We start from the raw sequence: 17,333 nt of genomic DNA on the forward strand, positions 1-17,333 counted from the left end.
CAGAATAAACTACTATCATGAAATCTAACAAGCCTCAAACAATTACACAGCCATCAGAAGTCAGGCGTTCTGCGACATGCCGCGAGTAGAAAGCTTTACTGTCTCAATCAGACGTGTGATCAGAACGCTCGTTTCCATAAATGGACTTGTGGGTAAGGGAAGAATACATCACTGGAGTAATTAAGCTAAGCTGCCAGTAATGCAATGTCTGTTGGTATTTAAAAGAAGAAGTATATTTATCATCAGTTGCGTGTTTTGTCGTCTTGATTCTCTATAAGCAGCATGCCCTGTAACAAGCGGACGCTTTGATAATGTACGTTATACCCGCTTTTATACTTGATCCTTAAAAACGGAGAAACCATCAACACTTCTGTACATTTTTAGGCTCCAGAATGCTAAATGACCAGCAGAGAGACCTGTACATGGAAGTGACGAGAGAGAACCGTCAGAAACTATGAGAACCGTGTATTTTGGGGTTTGGAGTATGGAGAAAATCAATACCTCTAAAAAGGGATTATTGATTTTTTTTTTTTTTAGTTTATTTGAATCCTCATTTCAACAGAAAACAAATTAAAAAAAAAAACAAACAAAAAAAAGCTGCACAAAAAGCTTTTTGAAGTAATGAATAAAAAAGGAAGTCGCAAGGTTATCTGTTCTGGCTTCCTATTGGCCCACGTGGCATTTAAGTACAAGGCAGTACCGCCCTCCATTTCCTGGTAAGTATTTTGGGAAACAAGAAAATGGGACGCCGCTCAAGCCAAAATATCAAATAATAAAGAGTATAGAGTAAGCCTGGTGCACGGGGAAAAACCTATGAATATGACAAAAGAAACTGACAGAGTATTTTGGGAACCATGATGTCCACAGAGCCGAAAGGAACACAGTTCAGCTTCAGAGACCCCCCGGCTTCCCACCCATGCTGAAAAAGGGGAGGGATTCGAAGGGGGAACTCCTCCTTTAATGTTAGCAATCCTAGGTCACTTATTTAAGGCGAGTCTCACTCAGTCGAACGCATTCTCAATTCCAGTGCCAATGGCTTAACCAACTTCGAATAGTATCTCTCACTGGGTTATTTTCACTGCCCCATTGGTTTAAAAGTTATTCTGTAATACAGTAATTCACTGCAAAGAAGGGGCTGCCGGAGCTCAGACGGTGCTAGTCGGGGCTATCAATATGGCCGTTTTAAATGTCCCGCATCCTGCGAGCCAATCGGAAGCCGTGACGTCATCCATCGCAGCTTCCTACTGGCCCACGTGACGCAGGAGCTTTAAAATGCACAGAGATACCGGCACCCCCTGCAGAAGTAAATACAGTACCTCAGGAAGCAGGGGACCCCGGAGTTTCAATCAACACGGTTCAGCTCCGGAGACACTTGCTTCAAACCGTTTTTTTTTTTTAAATCCAAACATGTCAGGAGTGCTCCAAGGGGCTGACACATTATTCCTTCCATAATCCATAAATTCAATACGCACCCTTTCAAGTCAACTTTTTGTGGTCTCTCAAATAGCAACAAAAAAAAAAACACACACACACACACACACAAAACCATGTTAAAGTGGGAATTGATTTACCTGGTTGGTTGGGGTCTTGGGCACGTACACCTTCCACATCTGGGCTTCCCTAGAGACTGCCCTTTCTAAAAGAAAGGACAGCCTCCGGCTCTCCAGGGGCCCTGAGTACTTCATGGCACCCCTTGGATACGCCTGCCACCCAACCGGATACAGCTACCTGCAAAACAAAATGCACATCTGCTAGGCAATGCGAAACAGACCAGTGTGTGCAGGTAAAATGATTCAAAGGACACACTCATATTCCACCACAGAATCTGCAGTGGTCAAAGTGTAATGGTAATTATAGCTACTACTTTTTTAAAACACCGATACTTTTTATTGTTATCGTTCTTTTTTTATAATGCATCAACAAGTTTCCCAGTACAGCACCATGTGAATGAAAGACAAGCATAACAAAATACATGAACGTACATTTGTGCACGATAACACTATACAGTAGGTCGGAAAGCCCCTGCTCCAAGAAGCCAACAATCGATTTTTTTGCAACTAAACTGTTTGAAGAAAACCGAATGTATTTGAAGACTCTCCCCTTTGTATTTGTAGATTGAAGATGGTATCATTAATTTTCTCATATGGTTCACAGAGCCTTGCCCTTATGTTGAACACTTTTAAAACACAACATCAAGCTATTTGAAAGCCATTGTGACCACTGAATCTCCAGTGAAATCCTTTAAACCCCACGTTGGCGTTCCCTGGAGGGCATTCTTGTGATGTCAGGAAATGGTTTTCCAAGGACCGAGTAAGCCTCAGAAAAATGACAGCAAGTAAAAAAAAAAAATTAAATGAAAAAAAAAAACACAAGGGGTGGGTGGTAAAAATAGGGTGGTGCTAAAACGTAGAAAGTATAACCCTGATCATTCTTCAGATCCAATGCTGATCATTCTTCCTGTAATTATACAGGTAAATAAGAATTTTAACTCAAGGAGTGTTAGGACCTGCTAACGGTCATGCCTTGAAAGTGGCAGCAGGCTTTTAAGACGCTTTGGCCAAAGGGTTAAACTAAATGACCCTTTTTCAAGAGAATATATAGGTACAGTATTGCACTGTGTATTTTTGTCAAATTGGAAGTAGCTTTGGGCATCTTTGTTTGTTTTTTGTTATATACATTTAGCCACGCCCTCTAGCACTCCTTTTGACTCATATATTATTTGGTAATGTTTGGGGTTTCTCAGAGCTTGTTGGGTATCTGTGTGTTTATTTTCTAAGGACCAAGTAAACCTCGGAAAAGTGGCAGCAAGTAAAAAAAAAAGAAAAAAAACAACAAAAAATAAAAGTGTGGGTGGTAAAAATAGGGTGGTGCTAAAATGTAGAAAGTATAACCCTGATCATTCTAAAGGACATATTTGTCTATGCATGTGTGTCATATTAAAATAAGGGATATGAGGTGTGAAGACGGGGGCACAGTCAGGTCAGTTGTGCCAGAGTAGGGTCCCAGTTGACCGACGGCTCAACGGGCTTCCTCTTCTTGCCGACGGGGGCCTTGGGCACCTCCAACTCTCTTAACCCCACAACAGAACACAAGAACAGCCACCCCACCCTTCTCCACTCAAAAACTTTGGCAAAACTTCAGTCGTCCCCATGTGTAGGTATTCAATAGTCATTTCATTTGAACCGTGATTAAGAATAGTAGCCACAGTGAAAACAGTTCCACTTTCCAACACATGCTGAAGTGTGCAATAAAGAAAGATCAAAGGGAAGTGTTACCCATTTTTTAACCATTTAAGAATTGATTCAATAAATTAAGTCTCTCACAGCGATTTTCAAATTTAGGCTCAATAAGGACAAATTCCGAAAAAACAATGCAATAAAAACCGATTTAGTTCCCCACTCAAAACCTAATGTATGAAGTAATCATATAATGCTTCCAATGTTGCAGTGATTTTAGACCAACTAAGTGGGACTGTATCTAGAAACGTAATAAGTTATTTATGTGGTTGTATTCTGTCACAGGATGCGAAGGTCATTATCACTACAGAAAGAAAAAAAACACATCTTCACCTCCACACTCTACTTTCCCTTAGTGGTAATTGATGATGTGACAAAACACAGTGTAGAGATTAGGCTCTAAAGTTTGGCCTTGTTGCACCCAAGCAAAGAAGAGGAGGCTTACACGTTAATATTGTTAACAAGATAGAAGCATGTGTGTCTGTGTGTATCTTGGTACGGGCGAGTGTGCACGTGTAAATCTGTTCCTTTAATGTAACCTTGTATTGTTGTTATCATAACTCTGTGCCCAGGACATACTTGAAAACGAGAGTTAACTCAATGTATTACTTCCTGGTAATAATAGATAAAGCTGCACACCAAGGTAAATTGAATCAAAATACTTGCAATGACCGGTGCTCCTGGTTCAGGAATATCTGCCTAAAAGAATCCAGTATACTGTGTGGAGTAAAATGGATGATCCAGGGCACATCGGACTTTTCAAAGATTAAATCAGCACAAAAAACACAACGTTTCATCCTTCTAAGAGGACTTTTAGAGTGACTTTGTGATGCCAGTCACTTGAAAAAGGATGAAACGTTGTGTTTTTTGTGCCGATTAAATGTTTGAAAAATCCGATGTGCCCTGGATCATCCATTTTACTTCCTGGTAAAACATTTTTATAAATAAGTGTGTGTGTATTTATTACAGTTTCTATTTTTAGATTGTGTATCATTGTGCAAGCCACCCATATACTACATTTCCAAATCTTATTACAAAAACACAAAATAAGTAATTTTAAGCAATATTTGCAGCTTTTTGCAAAGGTTAACTGATTAAATTATTGCAACAGCAATTTCATTGTTGTAGTGATCAAGGTTTGAGTAAGAAATCTATTTTGCCCAAACAGAGTGGAGGCTTGTGAAGGAGCTGTCATTTCAGCTTCGAGACCTCTGGTTCCAGAGATGCTGCACCGGGTAGGGCTACTTACAATAGGAAACTATAATGGATGATTTAAACCTCCATTTTGTCTCCCCTTGAGGTAATGGTACGAATGGTACCTCCAGCCCTACGTATCTCGGGAACCAGTGTGTTCCCGGAGCTGAAAATAATGCGATTCAGCTCCAGGAACCTCCACCTTCTCTCTGAGAAATTGAACAGAGGGAACTGCACCATTAAAATGTTGCATGCGATTAGGAGAGAAAATAGAAAACGTAATTTGTACAAATAAAGTCTTTCACAAAGCTCCTAAAAGTAATAGCCCAGGGAGATAAAACAATTTATGTCTAAATGGAATTAATTGCCAATGCGGAGTTGTTCCAGGATCTCCTACAAGCATGTGCTATCATTGGGGTATTTAGCTAAAAATCTAAATACATCAAGGTCTATAGCACAAGATCTAAAAGATGTCCAGAAATCTCGACTTCTCCAAAAACATAAAACATTGGATTTTCTCCCCAACACAAAACATTTTGTGGGTTGTTTTTAGGCTAAACACGTATAGACATACCTTTCATGACAAGAAAGCAAAGTAACTGGTCATCTTGGGAGACCTACAGCTTTAGCAATAGTCACTAAATAATTGCACGTTGAAGCAGCAGCCCTGTAAGGCTGAGGCCCCGGTGTCGGCGCTGCATGCGCGCATGTCTGGCGGCGTGTATAGCCGAGCTGCAGGGGGAATGACGGGGTGGGCATGACGGGGCCGCGGCCGTGACGTCACCCAGCAGGTTCGCCCTCATTGGCTAAACTGCCTGGGGTGTGGCCAGCGCACCGTCGCCAGTTCTGGCCAAGGTAGGTAGCGGGCCCAGCCCCATAGAGGGGCAGTTCTTGTCGCTGCAGCGCACGTCATAGCGCGCGCTGCAGCAGGTACCTATCGTAAGAGATGTGTGCAGAGGTTCATATAATGGATTTGGGTGAAATTATATCTTGGCTTTATTGAGCCTGTTCCGTTATGCAGGCAAAACAACAAAAATAACAAACCCCTATCCCTAACCCCTATCCCTTAGTAAGGGCTAACTTACTTCCCCAGACCCTATCTGCAGGACTGGAGGGATATTCCCATTACCAACCTATCACCCCAAAGTCTCAAAGTACCTTAAGCAGGTGGCCCTTCATGTCAGTCTCTGGCAGGTTCCTGGGTCCTCTGTGTCCAGGAAATATGGGTGTCTGGGTGTCTTGATTTCAGCACAGTCTGTGCTCAAGACAGTGTCTCTGTACAGGCTTCTCTGCTCTCCTTCTGTCAACCCAAATGTGAGCTAAGGAATCTCTCTCCTGTTTCTCACGTTAGGCTTTTTCTCAGAGGCCTAATCAGCCAGGTGGAGTCTGGTTGATTGCCTGTGTGCAATTAACCAGCTCGCTGCTGGATTTAGAGGCAGTTTCTCTCAAACAGTGATAAGGCCCTGTTACAAGCCCCTTCCCTTATTTATTTGTGGGGGGGGGGGGGGGGGGGGGGGGTTCATAATAGAAACTTAGGAGCTATTCTCATCTGACCCGGAGAAATGTACATTTTAACTGGACAGTAAAAAAATTGTAAAAAATCCAGATGGCTGCCTTCTCCATCCAATAGAAACCCGCAACATCATATCTTTATGTCGTGGCTTCCTATTGGCCCGCAAGAGTAAGGCAAATTGAAAACTAGGACCAGAAATGAACTACATTATGTGAAGAATTCAGTGCTATACATATGAACTAATATACTCATTATCTAAGAGGGTACAAACATTCCAGTGGTAAATTTTTGCTTAACCTTGGTGCAAATCATTTCACTCAACAAATCAGGTTTCTAGAGTTGATAAATTAGATCTCCACCTTAATCCTTTATGAAATCCAAGATCAGCCCTGTCCACTTTCATTGCATTTCTCTAAATTGTTTAAAGTGACACTGTGTGCTCATTTGCATATCATTTCCCAGAATCCCTGGCTGCAGTGGAAGCACTGTATGCTAAGAGAATGGGGAAAAGCAGAGTTGCAGACCTGTCTGAGACATGTGAATGTGCTCACATGAAATGTCCATTTGCTGTCAATTTGACTGATTTCTAAGTAATGGGAGATATGTATCAAGTGCATACTAGAACATTAAAACGGGTGCAAATTATGTCATTTTAAATCTGCGTGACTTCTTCTACGTATCAGGGTGCTTTGCTCCATTTTTTGCTCTAAAATTATTCCACTTGCACCATGAGCATTTTAAGGAGTTACTATATAGGATTTGGAGGACGAGGCAGTCGGCGCAATATTAAAATGCGATGGATCAAAAGTTGCTTCTATAACTGATGCAGGTTTTAGCAAGATTCAAACATTATATCACTGGTGCAAATGCAATATTTGCTTCATATTTTGGAGTAAGATGCATATACTTTTGATATATCCAGGTCCCGCCAAGGACAGTGTGTTGATCTGGGCCCCGGAGTTGTTGAGCGGCAGGGAGAGCTGGGGTGGGAGGGGAGTACCAGAGTAAAGTTCATTAAATAAAAATGAGCTGGACTTTATTGTAAGACAGGGCTCTTCAGCTGGCGACACACAAAAGGGCCTTGATGTGACCCTTGGACTCTCCGCTGCCCAAGCAATTAGTATGAAATTAGCAGGAGCAAAGTGCAATTCTTCAAACTAAAAGCCACTTGTAAGTAAAGGTGATGATATATGGTACAGATGTTATACATTATGGCAGAATATGACGTTTTTAAATGCATCTAAAATGACATTGCAATAAGCTTGTAGCCCTACTACTCCTAAATGTTTTCTGATATGGCCCCTTTGGAGAACTAGTTGACGAGCCCAGCTGTAAGGCAAATCAGAATTGCGCCTTTATGTGCAACCTATTTTCCATGCATTGCTGCACTGCTGAAGTTAGGTGACCCGTTTTGCCAAATACTGATACATAGTAAAAACTCCCTAAACCCCGGAGCCGTTTCCTTGTGTATATACAGTAACAAGGGAGTGACTTACGGATGGTCCGGAGGGTTCATGTTGCTGCTCAGACCTGTCAATCGAGTCTTATAATTAGCATTAGGCCTCGGGCATGGTCAGCGCATAACCGTGCTGCTGCTCGGCAGTGAGCCCCTGCAGCCGCAATGAGAGCGACTTTAGCAGAGGCTTGCGGAAGCGTAAGTCTTAGAATTTTTTTTAATTCAAGCGCTCAAGGGAGCGCAGGGCCGGTCACGTGAGCGATTCGCCCAATGAGGGCGAACCAGCTCCGTGACGTCACTGGCCCGCCCACCGACACGCCCCCGGACGGCGCGCTAACCAAGGCCAGGGAAAGCACCCGCTTTCCCTCAGCGTGCCTCCGCACGGGCTGAGTCACCATGGACTCCATGGGTCCAAGGTGCTGCTGAGCGCACTTGGCGCGTTTTCTTCAGTGAAGCTGAATCTGCGCGGCCACACGGCGCGCGCTCGGTCACGTACGCTCTCCCAAGCTCAGTGCTTGGGGAGACAAAGAAAATTGATTTTGAAGCGCGCTCAGCAGCAGTCAATGCACACAGCCACACACACACACACACACAGAAATAGCCCCGACCCGCTCCCCCCCTCACGCAAAATTATGCAGGACACCCGGCGCTCATGCTTGGAGACTTGGTGACGTCACCGCTTTCAAGCATGCGCTTATAGTGTCGGCGAAGCGACGTCGCGGCAAAACAAATGTATTGCCGTCGTCACGTGCGCTTATAGTAGAAGCGACGCGACGGCTTGGTCGCGATCGCTGGAAGTCAAGTCAATTTGATTTTTCCAGCGACCGCAGCGTCACATCACCGTCGCGTCGCCACTGTAAGCGCGGCCTTAGCAAGGAGACCGGGGCTAGAACTGGACATCTGGGCAATGAAAATCAGTAGGCGTGGTATACATTTCCAAATGGTTTAACCAAGAGACAGCAGAACGGTAACATCCTACTAGAGAAGAGCGTAGTAATGTCAGAACTAATCTCTCTCCATTAGCAGAAATCTCTGTAATGTTGCTGTACCGAAGAAAAGGTTTTACATTTGTTTTTTTACTGTAGGCTTCATGAAAGACTCATTAAAAACATGACATCAGCAAAGAAAATGAGATTTTAACCCCTTCTCTGCATACCCCTCTACTAAAGGGGTTTAATAGGAGTGTCCCTAAAAGATAGTGCATTTAATTTTTGCAGCGTAATGTGTTATTCACACATCTGCCAGCACACAGGCTGAGATGTTTTGTTGTCTTATTCTAATAAAGCAATGTGCTGCCAGGCCCTCTCACGCAAAACAAAACAAAAGACATCAAGAAGTCACAGTTTATTCTCAGCTAGAGGAAGTAGTCCAAAGTAGAGCAGCTCAGACCCAATTAAACAACAAATTTTAATTCATATAGCACTTTTTTTTTGCCCCAATGGGACACAGCGCTGTATATATTACAGGCGCAACGAGTCCCTGCCGCCGCCTACAATCTATGTGGGTGCCTGAGGCACAGGGCGACGACACAACTTGCCCAAGGTCACAAGGAGGTAACACAGGGATTATGATCTGGGCTCCTCTGCTTTAAAGCCAGTGTTTTCAGTCAATGCCTGTACTCAATGAGACGGCACCGCTCCTGCCCAATCACTGCTCCCCAGGAGCGGGCAATAAGGCTGGCTGCTAAACCCAAGGAGGTGGAAATGGCAAGGGGGAGGGAAGTGAACCCCACAATAAATATTAACTTTATGGGGGGAGAGACGAGTTACTATGTAAAAAAACAAAAAGAATGTAATAACATCATTCTGAAAACCCATCATTATACTAGAACGGTAATAAGACCATCGTAATAACATCGCTGTGATAAGGTAACAATAATACCGACTAAATATTATAATCAGTACAGCAATATTAATAATAATCACCATAAAGAAAATAAACATATTGATATTAGTCCTAATAATGCACATTGAACACAGACATGGAGAATGGTTCGTGTGGCATGATATTAGGGTTATTATGCGCAGTATTAGTGCTCACCTCCCCTGCAAAGCTGTATGTTTCAGTGCTGCATTTGGTGATCATCCGGTCCATTAAAAAAAAAATATTACAAAAATATATATTTCCTTTGTCAAATAAAGCTCTCCATGTATTTATATGAGGGTTTGTCCTCCTTGCTTTGGGGGAGTCATGTTTCCTTCCTCTCCTAATTTAGGGTTTTCTTGTGGAGAAGGGTTTTCTTTGGGGGGAGAGGAGGAGGTGAAGGGGGGGAAAGGAGAAGAATAAAGGAAGGGGAAAAAAGAGAGAAAGGGAAGAGGAGGACTATTTTACTTCCTAGGGGGGGTGGGGAGGGAAAGAGGGACCGGCAGGAGGAGGGGAAGGAAGGGAGGAGATATCTCACTCCGCTTTTACAGAGGGGAGGAGGAGGGGAGGAGGGGAGGAGGGGAGGAGGGGAGGAGGGGAGGAGGGGAGGAGGGGAGGAGGGGTGCTGTCTGTAAACATGCAGGAGGAGGAGCAGGAGGAGGAGCAAGTGGGATTGTCCATAAACATGTATGAGAGGAGGAGAGGAAGGGAGAGAGAGAAGCAGCCAGGCAGAGATGTTTGTGTAGGAAGAACGGTGCACGGTCTATGATAGCAAATTTAAACTAACATACAATAAAACAATGCATCAGAAAAAGAAAAAACACAGACCCCTCCTCCCACCCACAGTAATTATTATAGGGCAATCCATCATAGTTTTATCATCATTACATGCTCATTCTGGAAGATTCAATAGGGCCAGTCTGCTCTAAATGAAATCTGTGATGCTCTAAAGCAGGGGTGCGCAAACTTTTCCCCGTGGGCACCCCTGCCTGCTCTCCTCGGTTCCCCGTGCCTCCCGCCCCCCCCCCCCCCCCCTTTGCTGAGCCCTGGCATCAAATGACGCGTGGGGGGCAATGTCGCCGGGTTACCATGACGATGCGTCGTTGGAAGGGAAGATAATTGTGTTATAGAGGCCTTGTGCGGTCCCCCAGCATTTAATTTAAATGCCTAGGGGAAGAGTGCGGGACTTCTATAACTGCTGCCCCCCCCCCCCCCCCCCGAAAATCTAGAACCCCCCAGTTTGCGCACCCCTGTTCTAAAGGAAAACACAAGTGATCTTTTTATTTGCTATATGCAATACGGTGGAGGTTTCTTGTTGCCTTTTTCACCCACCCTAACTTTAAAAAAGATATATATATATATGTCACAGACAGTTTACAATATAAAATCCGTTTATGATGCAATTACAGGCTTCAATTCTTACAGTTGTGTGCTCCAGGATGTTTAGAGGTCAGCCCCCACTATTGCACTCTTTCCCCCTCAGCCCAAGGACTGATACTCAGACTGAAGTATATTAGAACAGGATCTTTATTGGCTGGCACTCAATGCCGTTCTTCCTCAAAGCGGTGCATGGTATCAGAGGTTCCATTCCTCTGGATGGTGCTTTGCACTGATAGTATAGGGTCTTAGGCTGAATCTGATGTGCCCTCAGCTCAGAGGCTGGGGGTGAGCATGCTCATCCTGCCATAGGAGAGACTGACAGCTATTTGCTTCCTCCACTCCTTAGAGCAGGAACAGAACTTCCTCTCTCTTCAAAAGCAGAAGCAAGACACTCTCTAACTTGGTCACACCCTCCTAGGAGACATACCCTCTAGGTCTATCACCACCTTACTTCTATCACTCATAAGGGGGGTCAAGAGCCCACAGATTTAACCTGTTACTGCCTGCAGCTAACAGGACTTACATAACAGAGATAACAGGGGGAAAGAAAGGTATAATGGGACATACGCTGTTACACTCTCCCCTGGGTGAAATTCCCAACGCCTTCGCTTGGGGGCCAAATTTGGTGCACCATCTGTCAGTCCAAGACCTGAAAGACAACACAAATTTTTACATATACCATGTAGATAATAATTACAAAGACCCACATCACCCACTGACTACAGCGATGAAATACATTATTATACTTAACATGACAGAGTGCAGAACTATTTATAATACCTAGGATCCGGCTTCTTAACAGACCGTCCCTCAAAATACTCCACCCAAGCAGAGTATACCTTAGGGGCACCTGCTTGTTGGCGAACTTCCACTCTGTCAATATATATACACGTCTCTATGAGCCGTTCCCTCATAATTGAGCAAATATTGGATTCAGTTACGAATTCCGCATAACTTGGAGATAATCGGTGACCGCTAGTTTTAGGCACTAATGCCGGTGGTCCTTTATCTCATGCATTATAGGCCCCCGGGACATAGGGGAAATTATAACCGTGGGACTGCCGATATCTATTTCTTATGGCCCGATCAGCTCGGCTAAGCTTCAGGACCTTACGACCACCTCTCTGGCCAGGTAGTACCCAGAACCCTGGGTCATTCGGGTCCGCCTCTTGGTATAGTATAGAGGAGCCCTTAGGTATTCGTACACCCAAATTAATTTCTCCTCTCTTACGGAGAGCCTCCGCTGATTCTTCTGGAGAAAAGGCACCTTCTTCCCATCAATGGTCAACTATTGGGCCACTAGCTAGAACAAACCTGGTGTATTTGATTTCAGGGGCATAACCCAGAAACGTGGGGTCCCACCATTTACAGGTTTCCTGAGATAATGACCCAGATCCTAGACTTGCAGGTCTGGTACATACAGGGGAGAATGCACTGGATGGGGTAGATGGCGAGGATGACACAGATACACTGGACAATTGAGACTGAGATCCCGAGGACCTCCTGAAGGAATGGTACGATCCTCTGCTCCCAGGTCTCTTAACACAACTAGACACAGGGACTTCTCCCTCAGACTCCTCAAAGCTCCCACCCCCATCCGACCAATTCCTCACTGTAACGCCTGTATGCCCGCAGACCTGACCAGTCCCCAGTACTGAGGTGGGTAAGGGTATAACATGCACCCACAGCAGTGAGGGCGTGCCCGGAGTGTAGTGGTAGCGTTGCCGGGCCTGGTGAGTAAGGGTTAACGTAATACTTGCTGAGTCCGGGGTGCCAGAGGTTGGAGGGTAATGTCCAAGTGCCAGAGTTCAGGGATTGGAGAGAGCAGCGTAGTGATGTCCGAAAGCCAGGGTTCAAGGGCAGGAGAAGGCAGTGTAGTCAAGTCCAAAGCAGAGTTCAAGTTCAAGCCAAAGGAATCCAAAAGGGGCAGGGACAGGAACCAGGGCTGAAACAGACAAGGGAGCCAAGCATAGACACTGCACACACAGGAGCTACAGGAAAGCTATGCAGAGCAAGGAATGAGAGGACAGAGTGGGGTTATATGGGAAGAAGGGCCAATAGGGATGCAGGGAGGGGCATAGGTTTGAGTGGGTACTTGCAGGGATAGGTCATTGGGAGCAGGGGAGGAAACAGGGAGGTAATCAAGGGTTATAGCCTGCAACCGATGGGCAGAGCTAGAGCGTGGGGGTGGTAAGTAACTAGAGCGGGTGCGCGCGCCCTCTGTAACCCTGCTATGTGCGCACACCGAGCGTTTACCAGAGCGTGGGGGAAGACCAGCGGAGGAGGTGCGCGGGCGAGAAGACAGAGGGGAAGGAGGAACTGAGGAACCAGGTAGGGAACGGACAGGGGTGACAGAGGCACGCCGAGGGAACCCGCGATCGTGAACGCGCGCACTTGGTAAGGGAACCGCGCGCGTGCGCAGAATGAGAGCCTGGGCGTGAGGATCGAGCCGTGGAGGAACGGCTGAGGGAGGAAGGCAGAGTTTGGGGATGTAAGGGAGCGGAGAAACTAGGCACTGTGGAAGCAGGGGTGACGGGGACACGCTGGGAACTGCGATTCCCCCGATCCGTTACACCCACATTTGCCTCAGGGAACTTGGTTAATACAAATGGTGTGACATAGGGATCTATATACTTCACCCTCTGGGAATTACTGGTCAAAGATGGAGCAGTGACAGGGGCAGAATGGGCCTGGGCAAAGTTCACAATGTCCTGCGCAGGGGTAGCATGAGCTGGAACTTTGACTGCTAGGGCAGGTGACTGGGGCTTTAGCAAATCCATGATCTGTCCAGTAGAAAGGGGCTTTCCTTTGCCCCTGGGCGGTGACAACAGCAGGGATTCAGAGGCACGATGACCCCTTCCCATACCTGAAGCCACGTTGCAGGAAGCGCATGGGGGAATCTGACACACACTCACCGCTGCTAACTTAAGCGGTGGTGCAGTAGGCTCCATGGATTATTTGGACGCCATCTTGTCGACGTCATCGGCCATGGACAGTCCCGCAAGACCACCAGGCAGGCGCAAGTCCGGCGGCGGCGATGACATCACATCCAGTGAAACCGGAAGTTCATCACCCCGCAGCGCACCAGACAAGGCCACACCCGACGCCTCCTCCAGGTAGGCCAAAACAGGATCTGCAACAAAGTAGGAACGAGGCGGCTCACCCACAGCAAGGTAGGAGATGTCCCTCGGTTCCTCCGCAGGCAGCGTACGAGCAGCACCGGCGTCATCTGGAGTCGCAGAGCTTCTCGGACGTTCTGGAACTTCCACAGCATCTGGGATGGACGTGATTGAGCTGGAACTTCTCCCCAGATGGCAGGTAGCATGTGGGCTCTTCTCCACAGGTTCCGCCAGGTAGAGATCCTCTTCTTCATCATCTAGGGGGGACACCTCCTCCAGGATGCGATGCCGGGGCGAGCCAGTCGCCTGGGCGACCATGCATATGGGGGGGTCACCTGGGGACTCACACCCGACACCCCTGGGGCAGTCAACTCACCCTTTACAGCGTCGGTAGATACTGATCCCAAGACTGGGACCGTGGTACCACCATAGCAGACATGACCGAAAATTGTAGGGCACATGGGCCCACAGCAGGGTCCGCGACAGTCATAGTAGGTGGCACCGGACCACTTGGACATCCGGCACATTGATAAGGGCGCACAGGCCCACAGCTTCCGTGGCAGCCAGAAAGACAAACGAGGCCGCACCGGTTGGGGTAACGGCTCTTGAAGGAGGCACACATGCCTCCGAGAGCACTGGGATTGCAGGCCGCAGATAGAAGGTACCACAGTGCAGGCATCGCGTGTCGAGGCCAACAGGGCCACCAGACAGACGACAGTGCACGCATATGCACCGAAAATGGATCTGGCCTCCGATCTTCAACATCAGGTAGCCATCTGGGAGGGAATAATTGGAGACTTCCAACTCGGGCAACTCGGTAGCAGCAGCCATTTTGATGTAGCTTGGAAGAGGCAGAAGAGCACTCCTTCCTTCTACTAGTCTCAGTGGTGAATGGCCCGTGGAGCTACGCTGCAGACTCCTCCCACAGGGACATCAGCTCTGATTGGTTGTGAACTTGTAGCTCCTCCCCTGGGTGAAACTCAGAGGTGGGGCTGTTAGCTTTAGGCCGACCTGACTCCGCGTGAGCCATTCTCTTTGGGGAGCGGTGCCAGCGTTTGGCGCCGAAAGGATGCAACTATTTGCAGATTTTTTGCAAATTGGCACACAGCATCTCATGCGGTTCCCGTGTTATTGGCGGGAGCGCCATTTTGGGACTCATGCACATACCACCACGCGGTGGACGCCATTTTAAAGACCTTTCTTACACATAATTTTCCTTAGGCTGCAGATAGTCTGACACAGAAACTATCCCTCAGCGAGGCAAAACTCAATTTCATACACTGTAGACAATTACAGCACAGTGCAAATACCCTGTGGTTCTATGGTCTGGTTACTGGCTAGAAGTACTCTGGGTTCCCCCCACCCATACAGGACTCTTATGTCGCCCATGTTGGCTGCCAGTATCGCGGATCCTATCCAGGGGTCCCTCTTAACAGCGTTAACCAAGCCACCGCCTACGCATCTCAACTACCCTCCTCATGGCGACTTAACACAGCAATAGCCATATGTCTCCAGATCTTTCACCCTGTAGGAACGTCTAGGTCGTTCTGTGCGAGGTAACACTCCCCCTGTCTACCCCTAGATTCCCTCCTTCCTGGTACCTGCTCTTTCTACACCGAGTCTCGCCCAGTATGGCATCTGCTCTGTTAAGCACTGAAAGCCTGCCCTGGTCTCAGCAGCACCTCCATTCTACAGCACTGTTCACTCCCCCCCCCCCCCCCCAGTGGGAGATTACACATCCTATGCAATCTAGTGTGTGGTGCGATACCTGTTAGGGTTAGGAGAGCTGAGTTGATCTGCGGTAGTGTGGAGACTAGGACAGGCTTAGGTTCTTCCTCTGGTTCTTCTCATGGTACTTAGTGCCTCCAGCAGTAGTGGGCTCCAGGATGTTCGGAGGTCAGCCCCACTATTGTACCCCCTCAGCCCAAGGACTGATACTCAGACTGAGGTATATTAGAACAGGATCTTTATTGGCTGGCACTCACTGCAGTTATTCCACACAGCGGTGCATGGTCTCAGAGGTTCCATTCCTCTGGATGGTGCTTTGCCCTGATAGTATAGGGCCTTAGGCTGAATCTGATGTTCCCCCAGCTCAGAGGCTGGGGGTGAGCACGCTCATCCTGCCATAGGAGAGACTGACAGCTCTCTGCTTCCTCCACTCCTTAGAGCAGGAATAGAACTTCCTATCTCTTCAAGAGCAGAAGCAAGACTCTCTCTAACTTGGTCACACCCTCCTAGGAGACTCAAGAAGGGACGGGCTCATGTCTATACCTATCCCTGATAGGCTTACACAGACCATGAGTCACCATCTTACTTCTATCACTCATAAGAGGGGCATAAGGGGGGTCAAGAGCCCACAGATTTAGCCTGCAGCTAACAGGATTTACATAACAGAGATTACAGGGGGAAAGAAAGGTATAATTGGACATACCCTGTTACACAGGTAACGCGTTCATGGCTATGAGACTTTAATGAATATTAAACCCAGTGAACACACAAGTGATAAAGGAAAAATATATATTACAACTGGAAGTAGTGCAGCTCCAGAAATGGACTCGATCCAAGTCCAGACAGGTACATAGAAGCAGAATATCAGGAGCACAAATACATTCAGGATTTTGTGAATAAAAATTGAGAACATATAATGCAATTTCATTTGAAAAACGTTTTTAGGTGAAAATTTCGTAAATATCTCACTCACAATTGCAGAGAGTGTTACAGGCAGTGCGGCTGTATAGAGTAACCAACTCTCAGATGGTTTCTTCAGATATTCTCAGAGGACGTCCCTCAGGAACAGGATGGGTAGAATTCCCATATGTGAAGAACATGGAGAACACAGAGATAGTATAGAAGGTTTTATAAATAATGCAAAGTAAAAGCAATACACTTAAAAAAAGTGCTGTAACCTCCCAGGGTCAGACAGTAGAGGTAGACTGCAGCACTCCTTTTCCTGATGATCCTTCTGCAGTGGCCATCCACAGGGGAAAGTGTCCAGATTCATGGAAAGGAGAACCAAATCTTGGCCCAGGCGCCTCAAAATTGTCCACCACACCTAAGGGGTCTCCAAACAGGCTGTATACTCACCCTACACGTTTCACTCGAATGGAGCTTCCTCAGGGGTTAAATGTAACCCCCCCACAGACACCTCTCTGTGGGCCCTACCTGTGGTGCGGGTCCTTACAAGGTGGTGGAAACGACGGAGGGTGATTGTGGAAGTTGGGCTGACTTCCGGTTGGGCCTAGCCTCTGCCACCAGGTGAGGCACCTCAGCACAGGTGTGGCCCGGGGAGGAGGTGTGGAGAGAGGGGAGCCCTACCTGTGATAGGCTGGTTGTGTCCTGTGCAGGCTGTATTTTGCCCACCCCTGCTTTAGTGTATATGGGCCTTAGTATGATATGCAGAATGAAATAATAATGATATAATCAAGAGGCACTCATCTGCACGCATTTAAATAGTGCCAGGAAAAAAAGATATGATGTGGGGAGTGGGAAGGAAATGTTTAGAAATGAAGAGCACACCAAGAGGCCTCGCCGTATATGGCCATGTTCTATCCTGTCTTTCCTTTATGTTTCAA

The 17,333-nt window shown here is 46.7% G+C and overlaps 2 protein-coding genes across 3 annotated transcripts in view; one reads left to right on the forward strand and one right to left on the reverse strand.

The window, feature by feature from the left end:
* CCNI (cyclin I) overlaps positions 1 to 9,762 on the reverse strand; it is a 73,653-nt gene extending 63,891 nt beyond the window's left edge. Inside the window, exons 1-2 of one of the 2 annotated variants that reach the window (XM_075606805.1) lie at positions 9,440 to 9,760; positions 1,572 to 1,728 (exon numbers count right to left, since the gene is read on the reverse strand). In XM_075606805.1, coding sequence (XP_075462920.1) covers positions 1,572 to 1,685 — 114 coding nt within the window. In that variant the 5' untranslated portion in view covers positions 1,686 to 1,728; positions 9,440 to 9,760. Of the gene's footprint in view, positions 1 to 1,571; positions 1,729 to 9,439 lie in introns of both variants that reach the window. The other variant, XM_075606811.1, reaches the window with a different exon arrangement.
* SEPTIN11 (septin 11) overlaps positions 1 to 17,333 on the forward strand; it is a 335,103-nt gene that overhangs the window by 186,777 nt on the left and 130,993 nt on the right. The window lies entirely within an intron of this gene.

Source organism: Ascaphus truei, chromosome 1 (assembly GCF_040206685.1).
Source record: "Ascaphus truei isolate aAscTru1 chromosome 1, aAscTru1.hap1, whole genome shotgun sequence".
Lineage (NCBI taxonomy): Eukaryota > Metazoa > Chordata > Amphibia > Anura > Ascaphidae > Ascaphus > Ascaphus truei.